Below are 23,269 nucleotides of genomic sequence, written 5' to 3' on the forward strand. Positions count from 1 at the left end.
TCTTTCCTCCGATAACTTATGATGCTGGGAACTTTTTGTCTACTTACTAGCTTTTGTATATCTCTCTTTGAGAAGTGCCTGGCCAAGTCTTTTGCCTATTTCTAAAATTAGGATATTTTTAAAGCTGTTGCATTATAGGAGTCCCCTTTCTAAATTCTTGGTGAAAGTTCTTTGTTAGTCAATATCTTTTGTGACTGTTTTATACCAGTGTGTGGCTTACTTTTCATTTTCTTTATGGTATCTTTGATGTGTAAAATTTAATTTGGACCAACTGCCATTTACCAAGTTTTCTTTTTTATGTTTGTTTCTTACTGTCCCCTCTCTAAGAAGTTTTACCTATTCCCGATCACAAGTGGGAGGCTTCTGTGTTTCTTTTATGGAATGTATTCAACTCATAGAACTATTATCTGTCTCAAATTATCTTTTGTGTATGGTGTGAGGTAGTGATTGGTATTTTTTCTATCCCATATGGATAACCAGTTCTAAGCGTTAGAAAAATTTTACTTTCTCCAATGACTTTATTTTTGTCCTTTGTTAGAATCTGAGGAATGATGCAAAACAGCCATCTCAGAATTATGCCACTTGAGAGGCGAGAACGTTTGGGTGTTTATAGGACTTCTAAGAGTAATCAAGGGCTGCTTCTAGGAAAGTGTTAAACTCTTTCATTCTTCCACCCTGCTGCATACATAGCCTTCTGCAAATCCAGATCAATGTTTTTTGGCACAGAAATGTGGATACTGGCGATTAGAAATATCTCAGAGCTAATTGAAATGGTTCCTCCAAGGTTTATGGGCATACATTGACACCTTTGCTATTGAGAACTGCTGGTACAAACATTGTGAATCATACCATGAACACTAAGATGCTTCTAAAATAATTGGAGCCAGGGAGGTATTACTTTTATTTGTTGTATATATATAACCTAAAATTAAACATGCGTGAAGGCTTTCCACAATCTTGTAACTTATATTAACTGTTACTTTTTTTTTTTTTTTTTGCTTCTGGTCATCTCAGTCTTTGTCCATACTGACCTATTTCTACATAACATAATTGTAGTAGATTTTGCATTATTTTGTCCTCTTTATTTTCCACTTGGTATTATATCCCAAGTGTCTTCCCTGTAATTACATAGCACTAATTTTAATAGGATAACTTTCCACAATATGGATGTACCAAAATGCATTATCCATTCTTTTATTGTTAGATAATAGGATCAGCCCAATATTTGGTAATATATAAAATGGTGAACATCTTTGTACATAAACACTTTCCCCTTATTTTGACTTGGTTCTTTAAGGTAACTTTCTGTATCTTAGATTGCCATGGGAAAGGGATGGGTGACTAGATATTTTTAGTCTACTGATATATATGTAATCTTCTGATAATACATATGCATTAAATAGGTTTGGGGTTCAAACCAAGATGATGCTACAGTGAATGACTTAACAGTTTTCCTAATTACCTATAATTAATAATAACAAAAGTATCAACAATATTTGGAGACAATTTCTTGTGTTTGGATTTTGACAAAATATATTCAGAGCTAGCTCACAATCTGTCCCTGGAGAAATTAACTTTTGGAGATAGTGCGCTTATAAAACTCTCTTTTGCAAACTGAGCATATAATGTGTGGTTAAAATAAACAGTTATCTTTAGAGTTGTATGAAAGTCTCTGGGGGATGGCTGAGGGTAAAGGTCTGGTTTCAAAGAAGATCTTAATTAATGATCTGGAGGATCGGGACAGCAGCTGGTTAATTAAATTCACAGATGGGACTCCACTGAGAGGTGGTGTGAACTCTGGGGAAAGGTGAAGAATTTAGATAAAGAACTCTGTTGTAATCACTGAGGAACACAAAGTGAAAGTGAAAATTTTCAGTACTCTGAATCAAAATAACTCAGTTTCCTATTAATCTAGCATTCTACCTCAGTCACAGGTCACTCCTCATATGATTTACTTAAAGGAGCATTGAGCTTGGAATGATGGTCTGGGTGTGAGCCTTTCCCTCCATCTTTGTGACCTTCCACAATTTCTCTTGATCTCTCTGAGGCTCAGTTTCTTTTTTAATTTATTTTTTATTGGTGTTCAATTTACTAACATACAGAATAACCCCCCGTGCCCGTCACCCATTCACTCCCACCCCCCGCCCTTCTCCCCTTCCACCACCCCTAGTTCGTTTCCCAGAGTTAGCAGTCTTTACGTTCTGTCTCCCTTTCTGATATTTCCCACACATTTCTTCTCCCTTCCCTTATATTCCCTTTCACTATTATTTATATTCCCCAAATGAATGAGAACATATAATATTTGTCCTTCACCGACTGACTTACTTCACTCAGCATAATACCCTCCAGTTCCATCCATGTTGAACCAATGGTGGGTATTTGTCATTTCTAATAGGTGAGTAATATTCCATTGTATACATAGACCACATCTTCTTTATCCATTCATCTTTCGATGGACACCGAGGCTCCTTCCACAGTTTGGTTATTGTGGCCATTGCTGCTATAAACATCGGGGTGCAGGTGTCCCGGTGTTTCATTGTATCTGTATCTTTGGGGTAAATCCCCAGCAGTGCAATTGCTGGGTCGTAGGGCAGGTATATTTTTAACTGTTTGAGGAACCTCCACACAGTTTTCCAGAGTGGCTGCACCAGTTCACATTCCCACCAACAGTGTAAGAGGGTTCCCTTTTCTCCGCATCCTCTCCAACATTTGTTGTTTCCTGCCTTGTTAATTTTCCCCATTCTTACTGGTGTGAGGTGGTATCTCATTGTGGTTTTGATTTGTATTTCCCTGATGGCAAGTGATGCAGAGCATTTTCTCATATGCATGTTGGCCATGTCTATGTCTTCCTCTGTGAGATTTCTGTTCATGTCTTTTGCCCATTTCATGATTGGATTGTTTGTTTCTTTGGTGTCGAGTTTAATAAGTTCTTTATAGATCTTGGAAACTAGCCCTTTATCTGATACGTCATTTGCAAATATCTTCTCCCATTCTGTAGGTTGTCTTTGAGTTTTGTTGACTGTATCCTTTGCTGTGCAAAAGCTTCTTATCTTGATGAAGTCCCAATAGTTCATTTTTGCTTTTGTTTCTTTTGCCTTCGTGGATGTAGCTTGCAAGAAGTTACTATGGCCGAGTTCAAAAAGGGTGTTGCCTGTGTTCTTCTCTAGGATTTTGATGGAATCTTGTCTCACATTTAGATCTTTCATCCATTTTGAGTTTATCTTTGTGTATGGTGAAAGAGAGTGGTCTAGTTTCATTCTTCTGCATGTGGATGTCCAATTTTCCCAGCACCATTTATTGAAGAGACTGTCTTTCTTCCAATGGATAGTCTTTCCTCCTTTATCGAATATTAGTTGACCATAAAGTTCAGGGTCCACTTCTGGATTCTCTATTCTGTTCCACTGATCTATGCGTCTGTTTTTGTGCCAGTACCACACTGTCTTGATGACCACAGCTTTGTAGTACAACCTGAAATCTGGCATTGTGATGCCCCCAGATATGATCTCTCTGAGGCTCAGTTTCTGCCTGTAGATTGGGAGTAATAATTATACTAACTTTGCAAAGTGAAATAAGAGGAAGAGGGTGAAAATGCTTGGCCAAATCTAGTTACTTTCCTTGTTGAATCATTATATTGTATACCTAAAACTAATATTATGCTGTATGTTAGCTACACTCAAATAAATTTTTTTTAAATAAAGTTACTTTCCTTGCAAATCTTTCAACTTCAAGCATCTTTTGCCTGAAGTTGGATCATATATATACTTTTTTCCCCAAAATTTTATTTAAGGGCACCTGGGTGGCTCAGTTGGTTAAGCGTCTGCCTTTGGCTCAGGTCATGATCTTGGGGTCCTGGGATCCAGCTCCACATTGGGCTTTCTGCTCAGCAGGGAGTCTGCTTCTCCCTCTCCCTCTCTGTCTGGGCTCTCCCTCTCGGTCTATCAAATAAATAAATAAAATCATAAGAAAATTTTTTATTTAAATTCAAGTTACTTCACATATGATGTAGTATTAGTTTCACAAGTAGTATTTAGTGATTCATCAGTTGCATATAACACCCACTGTTCATTCCATCATGTGCCCTCCTTTTTTTTAAGGTTTTATTTATTTATTCATGAGAGACACACACCGAGAGAGGCAGAGACATAGGCAGAGAGAGAAGCAGGCTCCATGCAGGGAGCCCGATGTGGGACTCGGTCCAGGGTCTCCAGAATCCTGCCCTGAGCTGAAGGTGGCGCTAAACCGCTGAGCCACTGGGACTGCCCCACATGCCCTCCTTATTGCCCATCACCCAGTTACCCTGTTCCCCCACCCACTTCTCTTCCAGAAACCCTCAGTTTGTTCCCTAGAGTTAGGAGTCTCTTATGGTTTGTCTCTCTCTCTCTGATTTCATCTTATTTTATTTTTCCCTCCCTTCCCCTGTGCTCCTCTGTTTTGTTTCTTAAATTCCACATATGAGTGAAATCATATAGTATTTGCCTTTCTCTGACTGACTTATTTCTCTTAGGATAATACCCTCTAGTTCCAGCCATGTCATTGTGAATGGCAAGATTTTATTCTTTCTGATGCCTGTAGTAATATACATACATATACACATATATTACATATATGTATATGTACATATATACATGTTATATTATATGTATGTATAATATGTGTATATAATATGTATATACATACAAATACACACCACAACTTATTTACCCATTCATCTGTTGATGGACATCTCAGCTCTTTCCATAGTTTGGTTATTGTGGACATTGCTGCTATAAACCGTGGGGTGCAGGTGCCCTTTTGGATTTACTATGTTTGTATCTTTTGGGTAAATTCCTAGTAGAGCAATTTCTGGGTCATAGGATAGCTTTATTCCTCTTTCTGAGGAATCTCCACACTGTTTTCCAGAGTCTCATATATTTTTAAATATAATTTTGCCCACTGCAGAGCAGATTAAATAAAGCCCAGCTATAGGACTCCCTATCTCAAGCACCCAAACTCCTGGGGGCTGAGATAGAACATTAGGGAATGGGTTCCTGAATCATGAAACAAGGAAGACATCAAACGCTTGGGTGGAGGAATTTACACAGATAAATTATATATTGTTTGCAAAAGAGCAAACCACATTTTTAATCGTTTTGTTAAAATGGAGTAAGGAAAATCTCAAAGATTCCTAGGGAGCAGTGGATGGTAAATGGGAAAGAAGTGCTCAGTATCTGTTATGCGTGAGTCAGGGATGCAGTCAGTGCCTTTGATACTCTCTTAAATTCAAGTCAGTCTTTATCTTTTAAGAATTGAATGAAAGAAAAAAAATTTTTATTGCAGACTGTGACTTTGATCCCATCCCTATCCCCACCCTGTAGTCCCTAGTTTTCTTAGCTTAGCAGCACATTATTTTACATGGAAAATTGTGTGTGCCTAAGCCTTCTGTCTGAGCAGGAAAGGACTCCTGTACCTTTAACATTGTTAATAACACCTCCCTAGAGAGAGTGTGGGAAGATGTGAGCATCTTCATATCTCAGGAAAGGAAGGAAATTCTCAGATTAAATGACTTGCTCACGGTCACAGAGCACACAACTGGGACTTACTAGTCACACAACTGGGATTAAAATCAAGTTTATTCATATATTCTGGTTGTGTAGTTCTCTTGATGTCTCATCCATTTTCATAGCCAAAGTGGAGAGAAAGAACAAATTACACCAGAGTGTGGGGGAAGGAAACTGGAAAGTGGTTCTGCTTGTTATTGTAAACAGCAACCCACTCTGAAGAGACACCGTTTGTACCACTTTTCCTAATGAAAAGAGAACGCTTGAATACTTCATCCACCCTAAACTCCATCATCTTTGGAAGGAAATGTGGCAGCTACCAAACAGCTTGCATCTCTGCTACTTCCCTTCTGGGAAGAATAAGAGAGTGGTGAATGACCTCTATGGGAACAGCTTGCCAGCAATGCTTGGAGTATACATTGAGAGGATGCCTTAGACAAGGTGCAGGACAGCAGTTGCTTTAGGAGCCAATCTATCCTGACTGCCAGCAGTCTGTGGGCTGAAAATGCTCTGCGGCCACAAGGAAGAGTGAGCCAATTTCTCTGTTGTTTTCTGTTCACTAGAGAGGAATATAAAGAAAGCTTCACTTTGATATCTCTTTGTGTCCTGGAGCACTCCACTCCACACTTCTCTTCCTGATGTGTAAGACTGCAGCTGATGTGGCCCCTGCCTGCCCCATGTCTCTCACTACATGCCAGCCCTTCTGACCCTCATTCTGTACGGCAACATGCTAGGCTCATTCCCCACCCAGCACTTTTGTACTTACAGACTGTCTGCCTGGATTTCTCTTCCCGGCACCTCTGTATGGTCACCTCCTCCTCAACACTTAGCTCAAGTCCCTCTACCTCAGGGATGTATCCCTGACCAATATCTATGAGATGGTTTTCCCCACTCCTTTCCAGTCCCTAATATATCACTCTCATTTGCCTAATATTATCTGAAGTTGTCTCATTCACATACTTTTTTTTTTTCATTTTGATTGGCTGTCATGACCAACCAGGCTATAAGTTCCATGAGTACAGGACTCTTTCTGTCCTGTTCGCTATACCTTCCACCTTCCTGGCACCTAGAGCATTCTACACATATTAATCCCATAAACATTTCTTTGGGAAAATCTGTTTTATCAGATATTAGACTAAGGGCTCGTGGCCAAAGTGGAGTAACAGAGATCAGATTTACTCTTACCTGAAACAATCAAAGATAGGAAAAATTACATAAAGAATAGAAGGGCATTAAAAGTTATTATAATTGTATTCAATATGCCCAAAAAGTATAAAAATGGAAGATATTTTTTAAAAACCTAATTCAAGCTTTTAAAGATCAAAACTTCAATATTTATGTGGAAAATACACTGGGCAGAACAAATGGCAATTAGTCCTTGCAGGAAAAAAAGATCAGTGAACTTCAAGACATAGCAGTAGAAGACTACTCCCCAGTTCATTCTGAGTCCAACATTACATGATATGAAAACCAGACAAAGACATTATAAGAAGAGAAAACAGAAAAAAGAGACTATATATATATATATATATATATATATAGACAAATTGGGTTTCACCAACCCAATAAAGGTCATCTACAGAAAACCTACAGGTATCATATTTCATGGAGAATAATTGAATGTTTCCCTTTAAAAACTGGGACAAGACAAAAAAAATCCACTGTCACTTCTTCTATTAAGCATTTTACTAGAGATTTTAGCAGCGCAATAAGGCAAGAAAAACATGTGAAAGCATTGAGTTTGAAAAGGACGAATAAAAGTCTCTATTAGCAGATGATGTGATTATATTTTTTACATAGAAAATCTGTTAGAATCTACAAAAAAATCTAGAACAATTGATCATAACAAGGTTTCAGACAAGATCAATATATTAGTGACTATATTTCTATATGCTAGCAGTAAAAAATCAAAAATTGAATTTAAAAATTGTATGATAATGTCAAAAATATGGAGTACTTAGGTATGATTCTAAATAAACATGTAAATAAATAAATAAATAAATAAATAAATAAACAAACAAACAAACATGTAAAAGGCCTGCAATACCAAATAGCACAAAACACTGCTAAGAGAAAAGAGAGAAGACTTAAATAAGTGCAGAGATGTACCTTGTTCATGGAACTTAAGATTCAGTATTACTAAGGTGTCAGTTGTTTCCAAATTGATGCATAGATAACACACAATCTCAGTAAAAATTCCAGCAAACCCTTATGTAGGAATAGACAAGTTGTTTCTAAAATACATGTGGAAATGCAAAGAAAGCACTTAGGATAGTGAAAATAACTTTAAAACTTAACATAGTTACAGAACTAATACTACTTGATTTCGAGACTTATTATAAACATATAATAATCAAGACAGTGTTGACATCAAGATTGACAAACAGATCAATGGAACAGGATCAAGAGTCGAAAAGTATATACACAAATATTTGGTCAATCGAATTTTGTAAAAGGCCCTTGCCCTCATGGAACTAATTTTCAGTGGGTGAGGAGGGACAATATTCAGATAAAAGAAATAAATAGTTTAGGTGATATTAAGTGGTAATATAGGCTCAGCTTAGTCACTTCCTACCTAGCCTTCATGTTCTTCCAATTATCACAAAGAGATAGAGTAATTGATTCTGTTCCAATTTGTCAGATCATATTTTATGGTAGGCTTTCTAGTTATGATTTCAAGAGTCTGTTGTTTTCATTTTATTTAAGGAGGACATTTGATGTAATGAGCCCTGGGTGTTCTATGCAACTGATGCATCACTAAACTCTACTCTGAAACTAATAATATACTATATGTTAATTAACTAAATCTAAGAGAAAGAAAGAAAGAAAGAAAAGAAAAGGAAAGAAAGAAGAAAGAAAGAAAGAAAGAAAGAAAGAAAGAAAGAAAGAAAGAAAGAAAGAAAGAAAGAAAGAAAGAAAGAAAACTACCACTAATCAATTTTGATGTAAATATCTTCTTACTGCAAATACTTCTTACTTGGTGTCTGAGCAGTGTCTAACGCAGCCTGTGGAGGAGAATGTGAAGATGCCTTCTCAAAGGAGGTGCACTCTCTTCGAGAATTGTTTTATCCTTTTCCTACCTCCTGAACCCCCATGAATCCTTTGTTTGCTAACTCATGTTCACTCTTCAAATCTTAGCTCTGATATTGTTTCAGTGACTGCAGTCATCGTCCCTCCATCCATTTCTGCAGCAGTAATGCACAGAGGGTGCTTTAAAGACACTGGAAGAGTGGATGGAGGAATGGATGGGGCTCAAGGGCTAAGTTGAAGCCCTTTCCTGTGAGAAGGAAGCACCACCATGTGAGCAGTTCACTTTGAAGATAGCTGGGGCCCAGGCCATTGGTGGAGTGAGGATGAGAAGTCAGGGCTCACATTCAGGAAGTCAAGAAAGGCTATACAAAGGATTTCCAGCATTTTAAACGGGACCTGTTTCGTGGCCATGTACCTCTTCTGGGTGCTCCAACACACCACAGTCTGTCATCTGTTGTAGTGGTCCAAAAGCGTCTCTTTTCATCTAAGAACAAAGTGAGAACACAGTCAGCCTACATTTTAAAAGATATTTTTAATTTTTATCAAGTTTTGATGCCTTTAAAAAATTGAACACACTTGTTAAAATTCATGTCCTACTTTGGGGAGTTCAGCTAGGGACCCTCTCTTAATATGCTGTCTTGTCTACAAGGGTTCCATTTTGAGCACTTCCCTGGGGCTTCAGCTTAAAGACAGAGGATTTGATGTTCCAGAGTCTTCTATGTCAAATCTTGGGGGAACTCAGTGAAAATATTGTTATACATCATGCTTCTATGCTGAGAAGACCAAAGGACTTAAAACATTCTTTTATCTTTCATTTATTATTTTAATGGAATAGTAATTTCATATATTTTTCAAACTGTCTCTCATAGGTTTCTCATAACCACACTGTGATTTATTAATATTTTTAACAATAATCATACTACAAAGAAGGGAAATAGAGCTCAAAGACTTGACGTACTTGCCCAGAGAAGCACAGTTGGCAAATAGCAAGATGTGGTTTCCAATTCTGCTCTGTCCAGAAACCCAGCTCTTGTGTTTTTCTGCAGCACCAAACTGCCTCACAGTGAGAACAGGAGCCTGTGGGGTTTTCCAATTTCCTTGTTAATTGACTCCTATAGAGGACACTCTATAAATACTTGCTTAATTGCCAAGCATTTGGACTAGTTCCCACTGAATACCAGTGCCAGACTTTGGAACTGGCATAGGTTTCTCCAGACAAACTTTTATCTCACTGAATTCCTTCTTTCCAAATCCAAATCCTTATAATAAACATGGGGCTTTGAAAGCCAGTAGCTCTACCTGTTTTGTTTTGTTTTGTTTTGTTTTATTTTGTTTTTAAATAGAGCATAGGGCAGCCCCGGTGGCTTAGCGGTTTAGCGCCACCTTCCGCCCAGGGCATGATCCTGGAGACCCGGGATGAAGTCCCACGTTGGGCTCCCTGCATGGAGCCTGCTTCTCCCTCTGCCTGTTTCTCTCTCTGTCTCTAATAAATAAATAATATAAATAATATTAAAAAATAGAGTATAACAAACATGTTCAGTTTTGTATTGCAGGATGTTGAATTTAAATGTAAGCACTTAAAGTTTAGAAATAGGCTATATAGCCAAAAGGGGAAATAAAGAAATTCAATCAATAAAGTTCAACGCAGATATTAAGAGGAAGAAAAGTAAGAAAAAAGCATGGTAGATGGGAGTATTATATGAAAAGATCACAATAATTAACATATCCATTTCCACTATAGGTATAAGCATGTTCAATTTGCTAAAGGATTCCCATACTCTCTGTTTGGATATTTTAAAGTTCTATGTGTAGTCTACTTATAAGAGCCACAGGAAAAAAATGAAGATAGTAAAAATTTGAACATAATAACATGTAAAAAGACAGACCAAGAAAAGAATATAGGACAAAATTGATGTCCCAGCAATCAATCAATCAATCAATTTTTTAAAAGCATTTCTTCAGGATAGTGAGAATATAACTATAAAATCTAAGAAAAGTTATGTTTCTGAACTTGTGTGCTCCTGATATAAAAGTAAAAAATAAAAAAAATAAAAAAAAAAGTAAAAAATATATGAAGCAAAAATTTCTAGAGTTACAAGGAAAAATAACAAATCAAGTATTTGGTGAGTTTTTTAACTCACCTCTCTCATTGGTGGATGGATCAAAGGGATAGTAAGTAAGACACAATCAACAAGTTAAGTCGATAAGGATAAAAGGAACCCCACAGGAGACAAAATGAAGAGTCAGAGTCCTGGATGGAAGAAGGAACTCTCAGCGTATATACATGTCACAAGGTTAGTCTCCAATATATAAATAGCTTTTGCAAATAGCAAAGGAAAGGTCAAAAAGCCCTGTAAATAAATGGACAACAAATAAAGACAAGACAGTGCACAGAGGACAAGACCCAAGTGGCAAATGACTCTGGATAGATATCAGCTTCACTCATTGTTATAGGCTGAATTGTGTCCATTCAAAATTAATGTGTTAAAGTCTTAATCCCATTATCTCAGGATGTGACTATATATGGAGATAGGGCCTTTGAAGAAGTAATTAAGGTTCAATTAGGTTATTAGTTTGGGGTGGTATCCTGGTAAGATGAGGAAATCTGGGAACAAACATGTATAAAGGGGTGGACACACAAGGACATAGAAAGAAGGTGGCCATCTACATGCGAAGGAGAGAGGCTCCAGAGGAACCTAGTTCTGCCCGCACCTTGATCTCAGACATCTAGCCTTCCAAATTGTCAAAGAATACATTTCCATTGGTTATGCCACCAGCATGCAGCATTTTGTTCTGGTAGCCCTACAAATGAATACACTCTTAACTATGAAATGCTAATTAAAATTATACTGAGAACCATTTCACAACCAAAAGATTGCGTCGCAACTGCAGCACTTAAATGACATCAAGTGATTTGTAAGATGTGGGAAAGCAGAGAATTTAATGTAAATTTTATTGAGGTATAAGATCTGGGAAGAAGTACACAAATTATGTCTACATGGATGCTCACATGTGAATGCACCTTAATTCTGCACTTAGAACACCAGTCCTCCAAGGTCGTCTTTGCCCTTATAGTTATTGTCCCCTTCCTCAAAGGCAACCACTTTGGGGACTTTTAGTGTCAAAAAATTAAATTTGCCATATAATGATTGTCCTTCTCCGATTGACTTACTTCACTCAGCATAATACCCTCCAGTTCCATCCACGTCAAAGCAAATGGTGGGTATTCGTCATTTCTAATGGCTGAGTAATATTCCCTTGTGTGTGTATATATATGTGTGTGTATATATATATATATATATCACATCTTCTTTGTCCATTCATAAATGTTTATAACTAAACAGTGCGGGTGTTGTTCTGTATGTTGGCAAATTGAACTCCAATCAAAAATAAATTTATTATTAAAAAAAATAAACAGTGCTTGAGCTGCATTCCACTTTTTATTTAGCAGTTTTGTTTCCATTCATCTCAAAATATTTTCTGTTTAAAAATAATTTTCACCATTTCTTCATTGACCACTGGCTATTTAGGATTGTGTTGTTTAATTTCCACGAATTTGTGACTTTCCAAAATTTTCTTCTCTTGTTGATACCTGATTTCATTTCATTGTCATCCTGGAACATACTTCATATGATTTCAGTCATTTTAAGTTTACTGAGACCTGTTTTATGGTCTAACACATGGTCTGTCCTGAAGGATGTTTCATGTGTACTCAGAAGGATGTGTATTTGGCTATTATTATTGGTTGGGTGTTCTGTTGATGGTAGTGTGGGCTTTTGCCTTTGTCCTTTGGGATCAAATGCAGTTAAAGTCTTCTATTTCTTCGTCTTTTTCCTACTTTCTTATCCACTGTTGAAACTGGGGTGCTGTAGTCTTCAACTATGACTGTTCGTTTGCCAATTTCTTTCTTCAGTTCTGTCAGTTTTTGCTTTATATGTTTTCAGACTGCTTTTAGGTACATAGATACTTCATCATTGTAAATATATATATATATATGTTTGTTTCTAGTAACAATTTTTATCTTAAAGTCTATTTTGTCTGATATAGTATAGTCACTATAGCTCTCTTTTAGTTACTATTTGGATGTTAAATATTTTCCCATCATTTTACTTGAAGCTTAATTATTTCTTTGAATTTAAAGTGTGCCTCCTTCAGGGGCCCCACTCCCTTGTAAGTATTTTTTTTAAGTGCATGTTTTTCAAGAGAAGTTCTACCATTTGCTGTTTTCATTTAGCAGGTCATCAACATCTTCTCATGTTAGTAACTATAGATCTGCCTCTTCTAAAAAGTGAAAAAAAAAAAGTAAAACACAAATTCATAGTGTTGATGTACTGGAATTTATCTTACAGCTAATTTTTTCCCTCGGTTATAATAAGTAATGCTGGGATGCCTGGGTGGCTCAGCGGTTGGGCGTCTGCCTTTGGCCCGGGGCGTGATCCTGGAGACAGGGGATCGAGTCTGCATCTGGCTTCCCACGTGGAGCCTGCTTCTCCCTCTGCCTGTGTCTCTGCCTCTCTCTCTCTCTCTGTCTCTCATGAATGAATAAAATCTTTAAATAATAATAATAAAAAAATAAAGTGTGCCTCTTGTAAACAGCATACAGTTGGATCATTTTTTAAAATCCAGCACACCAATCTCTGCCCTTTTAACTGCATTGTTTAGTCTATTTACATTAATTTAATTACTGATAAGGTAGTATTTATATGTGCCATTTTGCTATTTTTTCTTTATATCCTATGATTTTTCCCTTTCATTCCTCCATTCCTGCTGTTGTCTATGTAATACAAATATTTTCTAGTATATTTTAAAATTTTTCCTGTCATTTCTTTTCCTATATTTTTTAGTTATTTTCTTTGGGTTACCATGAAATTAATAATATTTTAAATGAAAATAGTTCCATATGTGTGTGTTGGCAATTTTTGTTTTGATTTAGTTTCAAAGTTACAGAAACTGCAAAAATATTACAAAGAATTGTATATGTGTTTTAAATGTATCCTCAAATTGTGAAAATCTTATTCCATTTTTATTCTCTGTGCATTTTTTGAGAACTGAAGTTCTCAATTTTAATCAAGTCCAATTTACCAATGCACTCTTATGAATAATGCTTTTAATATCCTGTTTAGAAATCTTTGTCTACCCTGAAGTCATGAAGATCTACTTTTTTCTAGAAGTTTCAGTGTTTTTACATCGCACATTTAGATCTATAATCCATTTGAAATTGGTATTTATGTATGATATGTGATGTTTGTCAGAATTCACTTTTTCCCATATGGATATCCAGTTCCAGTTGATATAAAACCATTTACTAAGAAGACCTTCCACTTGACACAAGTTAAAATGACCCTCCTCCTTTAAAAAAAAAATAAGTCTAGTACCTGCCTTTCAGTAAGCTAAAATTTTTGGTGGCTGTTTGATCTCTAGTGAAATAGGTATAACTGTGTGTACCTCTGGAGTTAATATAAGGATTATAAGAGTAAGCATGTGGTATATGTGAATCACTCTATGTTTGCTATAAGAATGCTAGCTTTATTTATTATTCACTCATTCTCATAATCAGTATGCTTAAAGTCTCCTATGTGCTATCCACTATACTAGTTCCTCAGTTCACTTTAGGTGATCCCATGGAGACAGGAACGTGGATTCTGTTCTTTATGTGCATTATCCAAAGCATCTAGACTAGCATCTGACATATAGTTGTTGCTCAGTGAATATTTGTATAATAAATTACCTTGTTCATGTAAGCACAAGAAGAAATATATTGAGAGCCTCATTGCACTATTACTTATAATGAGGAAAAAGCAATTTATGCATGGTAATATGGCATAGGATGACATATTAAAAATGGTTCAAATAATAATGAGGTATAAATGAGTCAAACATCACAGCTTCCAAATACATGAAGCACAAATTGATAAGAGCTGAAAGGAGAAACAAAAAAAAATCCACAATTATCACTGAGGACTTTGACAATTATTACTAGCCACCATTGATAGAACTTTTAGATAGAAAGTCAGTGAAGATATAAGAACTGAAACATGTCAACCAATAACATCTAACTGACATTTACAGAACATCTCACCCAGTAACAGCAGGATGTACTTGTTTTCCAAATGCCCATGGAACATTCATACAGATATACCAATTCCTGGGTCACAAAACAAGCCTCAACAAATTTTTAAAAATGAAATCATGACAAAGCATGTTCTCTGCGCATAACAGAAACAAAGTGGAAATAAATAACAGAAAGACAACAAGAAAAATCTCCAAATACATAGAGAATAAGCACAAATTTCTAACAATTCTTGGGTCAAAGAAGAATCCTCAAAACAAATAAAGATAAATACATGAATGAAAAGGAAAACACAACATATCAAAGTTTGTGTAATTCAGCTAAAGCAGTGATGATGGTGTTGATAGTTCTAAATGCTTGCGTTAGGAAAGGGGAAAGGTCTTAAATTAATAATCTAATTTTGATCTCAAAAAACTAAAAAAATGAAGAAAAAAATAAACCCAAAGCAAGCAGAAAGAAAGAAATAATCAAGAGTGGAATAAATGATATTGGAAATGGGAGAGCAATAGAAAAAAAATCAATGAAACAGCTGGTTGTTCAAAAAAAAAATTAGAAAGTCTGATAAGCTTCTGGCAAGACTGACAAATAGAAGCTGAAAGAAAACACAAGTCATGCATATCAGAAATAAAACAGAGGCTATCACTCCAGATCCTGCAGCCATTAAAAGAATAATAAGGGAGTACTGTGAACAATTTCATACTCATAAATTTGACAACTTAGAAGAAATAGACCAATTCCTCAAACCCCACAGACTACCAAAACTGGACCAAAAAAAAAAAACTAACCCAAATAATCCTACAACTGCTAAAAAAAGGAATTCATAATTTAAAATCTCCTGAAAACAAAATTCCATGCCCAGATGGTTTCCCTGGAGAATTATATCAAATATTTAAGGAATTAGGACCAATTTTTAAAAAGATTTTTTATTTATTTATGAGAGACACAGAGAGAAAGGCAGAGGGAGAAGCAGGTTCCCTGCAGGTAGTCTGATGTGGAACTTGATCCCAGGACACCAGGATCACACCCTGAGCGGAAAGCAAACACTCAACCACTGAGCCACCCAGGTGCCCCTAACACCAAATTTTTTATATACAATCTCTTCCAGAAAACAGAAGAAAAGTAAATGTTTCCCAGTTCATTTTATGGAATGTGAATTACTCGGACACCAAAAGCAGATGAGGGTAGTACAGTAAGAGAACTACAGATCAATATTTCTCATGAATACAGATGTATACAGAGAGCCCTCCACAGTGTGAACGACCATGATTCACTTCCCATTCTTCTACTCAATGTCTCCTTTAAAAAAAAAATGCGAGTTATACATTTATTTTGGAATTCAGCCCAAGGAGGGGAGGTTTGGCTTTATCTCATGTGCCCACATGTGCACACTGGGTTGTCCACCCTGCTCTGCCCACTGCTTGCTTGAACTGGGAAGGTCAGAGCTGCCATTCCTCGCTCACAGTTTGTCCAGGTGAATGGGTACATGAACTTCTCCATTATTCCACACTTTTCCTCTCTGTCTTTTCCATCAGTCTTAGTTAGCCATTGCAAAACCTTTAGAGGCATGCAGGATACAAATTAAATAAAATCGTTAAGCCACAGGAACTATGTTCTGCATTTGCAGAGATTGATACACTTTACAGTCTGCAAAGCCCTGCTGCAGAGCAGTAGGTGGCGGAAAAGCTGAGCTTGCAGTTCACCTTTGCATGGTCCCACAAGTGCTCCTACCCCCAAACTGCCTGGGCCTGGAGAGTGGGATGGTATTTGAGAGTATCCCCTTGCTGACACTTGGCTTGCAGGAGGCAGATGGCAGCCAATCAGCAATGCTGACTTCTGGGAAGGTGACAAGGACAGAATCAGCCTGATGTGGAGAACAATGAGGGCCAGGCTGTGTGAATGGCTTGAACACTTCTGTGGCTCAATTCAGATTTTTTAAAAAGGTTATTATTGCAAATGTTATTAAAGACTTCTATGTATCAAGCACAATTCAGGTTTGATAAGTTCCTTGTTATTTGTACAATATGAGCTGACGGAAGGCCCAGCATCCCATTATTGGATTTCTGAGCCTAAGGGAGTATTTTTAGCTGTTCTGTTGCAGCATGTTCAATCTCTGAGAATCACTGGCAGTGAGCGTGGTGGGCGAGCCCTCCTCTCTGTCTGCTCCCCCTTGGAGATTGGATTGCACAGGAAATGGTCTGAGAGATGCTCAGCTCCTTGTCCCAGCAGGTGCCCCACAATAAGGACACAGGAGGTGAAAGTCAGAGACAGGAGACACGTGGCTTGCTCCAGGTGCCGGGGCTTCCAGAAGACTAACCCACAAGGCATCTCCTGGCTTGGCTTCTTTCGCCTAGGGAAGAAAAGGGGTGAAAGGCATGTGTTTTGAATGGCTGAATGGTGCCAAGCTGCTGGAGATTAAGAAAGGTTTATGATTTCCTGCAGAAGGGGCTGAGCTGGGCTGAGGTGTCCTTTCCTTCCCACGCCTCCCCTGCCACTGACAATATATGGTTGGCTGGCAGTTTCCTGGCACCAGGTGTAAGCAAGGTGAGATGAAGTAAGGGAGAGCTGGGGCAGGTGTGCCGACTTGGACTTCCCCCTGGACACAGTACCTTGGTCATACGTGCTCATGTATCTTCTCACATATGGATAACATGGCTGGCCTTAAGTGTGAAAGCCTCCTGAGGTTGGTTCTAAAGGACACAATGTGTTACTGAGTTAGGGGTCTCACCTGGACTGGGGACAAGTCAGCCTCTCTTGGCCTTGGTTTCCTCCATTGGAAAAATAAGGGACATATTGTTTGACTTGCATGATTAAATAGGTTAAGTGTTGAGGAATGATGGGAGGTCTGTGGAGAGCACCCCTCCATCCCACCTGAGTTTGGGACCACTCTAGAGATGCCACGGGACTCAGACCCATGGAAGTAAAAATACCAGCATTGTAGCAGACACAGTTGATTGAAAAACTTGGCTTTAGTTCTGCATCCAAAAGAGCTTGCTAACACTTTGGCTTTGAAATGGAATCACCCTGAGGATATGGGCTCACCTGCAAGCCTCATCTCCACTGACCAGGCCCCTAGCCTTGGCAGGGAGTGGACTGAGTACAAGCCCTCTGTGAACAATCCAGAAGCCCAGTGGGACCCAGAAGGGACTGAGCTGAGTACATTGGCAACTCCTTCCAAATAGCTCATCAGACAGGTCACTTCTGCTCCCTGCATGGGAGTGAGGCCATGGAGAGAGGCTGGGAGAGTTGCTCTCAGGCCAATGGGAGATCCTTGTCTCTGTGAGGAGTGGAGGCCAGACAAAAAGGAAGCTCCAGTAAGCAATGACATCAACAACATGCAGAACCCAGAGCCCAACAGAGCTTGCTTCCATTCAGTCTTCCACTGTCCCTATCTCCTTCCTCACTGCCTTCTCCCTGGTCCCAGCCTCCTGCAGAGTAACAGACTGGCCTGCCTCACAGGCTGTGGGTACTTTGTTTATGACCCATTCATTCCTGAGTGTGGGATGCTGTGAGCAATATGAAAATGCAGGGGGACAGTGCCAAATAAGCCTGGCCCTGTGCAAAGAGAGATGGCTGCCTGGTGAGGAGAAGAGACCAGGAGAGAGAGGATCCCCATGCCACGGGGGAAGTGCTGCCAGAGCTTCAGGCAGGAATTCTAGATTCTGGAAATGGGTTCTCTTGGGTCAACTGCCATTTCCTGGGAAATATTCTTTAACCTTGCTGAGTCTCAGTGTCCAGATCTGTCCAAGATAACTCCTACTAATGTCTTCCTCAAAGGGCTGTTGGGAGACTGAAATGAGTTAGCACACATAAAGCACTTAGAACAGTGCTGAGTGCATCATAGGCACCTTATCAGAACTATTATACCATATTTGGTATCAGGGACCAAAAAGACTGTTGTTACCCAACTCAGTCTTCCAGGGTTAGGGAGGGCTTCTAAGAGCAAGAGCATGAGTCTAAATCAGGGTTTTTCAAACATGGCAATGTGGACATGTGGGGCCAGGTCATTCTTTTTTGGCAGGGGGGTTGTCCTGTGCCTTGGAAGAGGCTTAGCAGCATCCTTGGTCTCTACCCACTCGATGCCAGTAGCACGTTTCCTAGTTGTGACAACCAGAAGTATCTCCAGACCTTGCTGAATGTCCCAGGGGAGCAGCGTTGCCCCTGATTGGAAAGCACTTTCCACTCTGAGAAGGTAAGGGCAGTCAAGAGCAGAGAGATGGGAATAGTGGATGTTGTGAGTGAACTTAGAGTAACAGTATTGAGCTCCTTGGGAATCTAAGGTCCACATCCAGTGTGAGAAATGGGTCTGCAGCAGTGGATTATCCAGGGTACTTGTTATGGCACATGATATCAAACTCCAGCCTCTTTCTGATTGTCCCAAACTTAGGCAAACCATTTAGGTCAACCTCTTCCACCGAGTCCCAGCTTCTGACATGGGGCCGATGTGTAGTAGAAACCTTCTATTTGTAGGGGTGTGGATGAGCTCACATTTGTGACATGGTCCCTGAGGGCATTCACCAGGTGTTCTCTAAATTTATCTTTTCATTGAGAAAGCTCATCCGTGAACATGACACCAGATCACTTTGCTTGCCCCCACATAGCACTGCTTTTATAGGTTGGGACTTTGAAGTCTTCCATATATCTTGAAGCATATCATACAAAAAAAAAAAAAATCCCTGTTAAACGTGTTACCCTGTGTAGAGCTATTTTATGTAGATCATTGTTTGCCACAATACAAAATGCCATCTTTGTAAGAACCTAGTGGGAGAAATTTTCTTCTGGCTTCAGTACCAGGAATAATCATGCTTTTCCCAAACAACTGATTTTTTTTTTTTCCCATGTTGATCCTGAACCATACATAAGGCTGATGGTGTTTCTCACTTTGCTCTGGTTGTCGGGAAGGTGATGGCCTGTTTCAGGCAAGTTCTTTGAGCATGAATTAGGGTATTTTTACCTGCTTACATTTTCTTGAATTCCCTTTTTATTCTTTGACCTGATTTCTGGCTTACTTATTTTTAAATTTATTAAGTTATATGTATTTTGCAAATAACTTTTAAAGCTTCTTTGGAAAAGATTGGAAATCAGTAAAAATAAAAATAAAAATAAAGTTTTATACCAGACATTGGGTCCTTTGTGCTGGTCTGTTTTGATGTCCAGGCCAGGACTAATGCTTTCCAAAACTCCTGAACTTCTTTGATGTTGGAAAGTGAGCCTAATTGCCCAAGTTTCTCCATGGGTCAGCGTGATGATGAGATGGGGTGTCAATTTCTCATTTGTGGTCTCCATCATTTCCATGACAATGTGCAGCATTATCATGAGAGAACATACTTAGAATTCCAGTCCAAGAAGAGGCAAAAGAAACAATGGAACAAGTCTGTGAAATAGCAGAAAACTGCAGAGATAAATGAAAGGTCATTCTCTGTCCTGAGTCTCCTTGGAGATGTAGAGTCCATCGCCCAGGGCAAAATAAATAAAAATTAAAAATAAAGGATCTGGAGTAAGAGAAAGCAACAACCTGACTTATTACTTAAATGATTGCTCTCTTTGCATTTTGAATTTCCTCTTTAAATTCATTCCGATCTGCAAGTTTCTCTCCTAAAAATTCATATTGCTCCTCCAAAGAGTTCTGGCGGAATATTGAATGAGATACCCTTTAACAGTCTCGCTGTGAACAAGAGTGCAGAGCTCACTGGTTATTAATGTAATGTTTCAATAGTCTTTCAACTATTAGAATACAAATTGGGCATCCATTTATAGCTGATTCCTGTAGTTCCTTTTTGAACATCTAAACCCTTCTCTCCAGGAGCAAATATGTGGAAAGATGTACCAGATGATTCTTTCAGTTCCAAATGACAGAAACACGGTGTCCAGTAGCTGAGAAAGTGGGGTCTTGGCCCATGTAAATGTGAAGTTCGGGCTTCTGCCCAGGCTGGAGCCAGCACCTCCAACACCCTTTCTGTGTGTGTTTAGCTCTCAGCCTGCTTGACCCTCTGCAGCTTCACACCCAGATGGGTCCTACTCCCCACTTTCAGCAAGAGGATTCCAGGCAGCCTCTTAGTCACAACATCTAGCCTGGCAAACCCAGAGGAGGAAGTTTTTCTTTCATGGATTCCAGGGAGCACCCCCAAGGGGTCCTGAGGAGCCAACACCAGCAGCCAGGGGATGTGTATACACCTCCTAGTCAGCCCAGGTCTCTGATCTGCTTATCTCTTTGTTGAAAGGGAGGAGCGGGAATCATCGGACAGCACCGGGAGGAACTCCTAAAGTGAATCAGAGGTGTGGGAATGGAGGGCTTTATGAGACCACACTACACACACTAGTGATGCCTCTCCTAAACTCTTTTTGCACATAAACCAAAAAACCCCACTTCATCATACGAGTCCAGTATGGCCATGATACCAAATCTGGGTCAGGGCAGTGTAGGTAGGAAAATATGGGCTAGTGTCACTTGGAACATGATATGCAAAATCCTACAAGAGATATTGGCAACCCAAGTCCAGGAAACACACCCAGCTTACAGAAGCACACAGTGTGTGCATCACAGCAGCACCTAATGGTGGGGAGAGTCAGGGTCTGGGTTCCTTTTGTTGACTCGTTTAGTCCCTTCATCATTCTGGGGCTCAGTTTCCTCTTCTGTCGAATGAGGGGAATGGCCTGGCTGGCCCAGGTCTAATATTCAAGGGCCTAAGACACAGGTCTCTAAGCCTTCACGATAACAATCTGTCACTCTATGATGATTGTTCAGGCTTCCCTATTAACCTTCCACGATTCTGTATGGAATGTGAGAACATTTTGCAATGCTGAGATTCTACTTTACAATTGTTTAACACCTTTCTGAGGTTCATATATCAGCTCTTCAGTCCTTAGGAAGCCTAAATGCATTTTGTAAAAACGAACTAAGTACTGGGTCAGTTTTCTATCGCTAAAAACAACAACAAAACAAAAAGCCCCCTCAATTTCAGTGGCTTAAAAACAGCTATTTTATTATCTTGTGTTCTGTGTGTTAACTGGGCTCCACTGGGCAGTTTTCCTGCTCCATCTGATGCCAGCTGGGGCTGCAGAGGCTCCCAGTGCCTGAGGTGGCTCACTCCCACAGTTACCAGTTGTTGCTGGTTTTCCCTGGTTGCTCAGCCAGGGCTGTTGACTGGAGCCCCTTTGTTTTCCTTCTCATGGCCTCTCCATGGGGTTTGTGCTCTGGCTGGGTCCTGGGAGGCAGTTTAAGGAGAAACTGCCAGTTCCCTTGAGATCTGGGTGTGGATTTGCCAGAGCATCACTACATTCAGGGTCACATACAGAACCAAGCTCTGTGTTGAGGAATAGCGCACGGTGGGATTCCATCCCACCAACAGAGGCATGTTGGGGAGGGGGATGCAGCTTTGGAGACTACCTCCTACAAGTCCTGAAAACACCCAATTAAAGCAGGTACTAAAGACAATGGAATAAACACAATGAAGTATTATTCAGCCATAAAAAAGAATGAAGTCTTGCCATTTGCAATACCATGGATAGAGCTAGAGTGTATTAGGCTAAGTGACATAAGTCAGTCAGAGAAAGGCAGATACCATATGATCTCCTTTATGTGTGGAATTTAAGAAACAAAAAGAAAATCATGCAGGGGGCAGAAAGTAGAGATAGAGATAAACCAAGAAACAGACTTAACTCTAGAGAACAAACTGGTTACAGAGAGGAGGTGGGCGGGGGAGGGAGTGCATGAGAGATAATGGGTTAAGGAAAGCACTTGTCAGAATGAGTACTCAGTGCTGTATGGAAGTGTTGAGCTGCCATATTATACACCTGAAACTAATATTATGCTGTATGTTAACCAGCTGGGATTTAAATTTTAAAAATCATTTATTAAAAAAATAAAAACAAAGTCATATGCTAGTGTCTAGTATTGGTTAAAATGCCATTGGCTGACCAGAGCCTGTTGATAGAGCCCTGTGACTTTGGGGGCACCCATGCTTCTCTCTGAGTCTCAGATTGCTCTTCTGTAAAATGGGAGCATGGATCTTGAGGATGTTGGAGTATCTCCATCCCTCACCTTCTCTGTCCCTCTGTGCCCATAGGTACTCCTTCCAAGACGAGGAAGACATGTTCATGGTGGTGGACTTGCTCCTGGGTGGGGATCTACGCTACCACCTGCAGCAGAACGTCCATTTCACCGAGGGGGCGGTAAAGCTGTACATCTGTGAGCTGGCGCTGGCCCTGGAGTATCTGCAGAGGTTCCATATCATCCACAGGTGACTGGGCTGCTGGAGGGGTGCCTGGGGATGGTGGCCCACTGGGCAGCAGCACGGGGTGGGAGCAGTCTGGGGCAGTGCAGGGCATTCTCTTGCTGACATTTCTTAGAAGTGGCAACACATGGAACTAATAAACAGAACAACAGATTACTGCTCTTACATTCTCCACAGACAGCCCACTCCCTTGTCACTGCATCTGAGGGGGAACACCCCACTGTGGAGAAATATGGCTGGTGGTTGGCCTTGGCTTCGCTCTTCCAGTGTGACTTTGGAAGTCTGGAATGTTCTGTCCCTCCAGTCTCAGGTTAGAAAGGTCACATGGCATTAGTTGGGAGCATGAGGGGATCTACTCTTCCTTTCCATACTTTGAAATCAGTGCTGTGCCTTGTAGAAGA

General features: G+C 39.5%; 1 protein-coding gene across 2 annotated transcripts in view; it reads left to right on the plus strand.

Moving 5' to 3' along the window:
- The window catches only part of STK32B (serine/threonine kinase 32B), a 385,550-nt gene that overhangs the window by 234,378 nt on the left and 127,903 nt on the right, over positions 1-23,269 (plus strand). For both annotated transcript variants that reach the window (XM_038533402.1, XM_038533403.1), the window contains exon 4: positions 22,701-22,874. In XM_038533402.1, coding sequence (XP_038389330.1) covers positions 22,701-22,874 — 174 coding nt within the window. The remainder of the gene's footprint in view (positions 1-22,700; positions 22,875-23,269) is intronic.

The sequence above is a fragment of the Canis lupus genome, chromosome 3 (assembly GCF_011100685.1).
Source record: "Canis lupus familiaris isolate Mischka breed German Shepherd chromosome 3, alternate assembly UU_Cfam_GSD_1.0, whole genome shotgun sequence".
Lineage (NCBI taxonomy): Eukaryota > Metazoa > Chordata > Mammalia > Carnivora > Canidae > Canis > Canis lupus.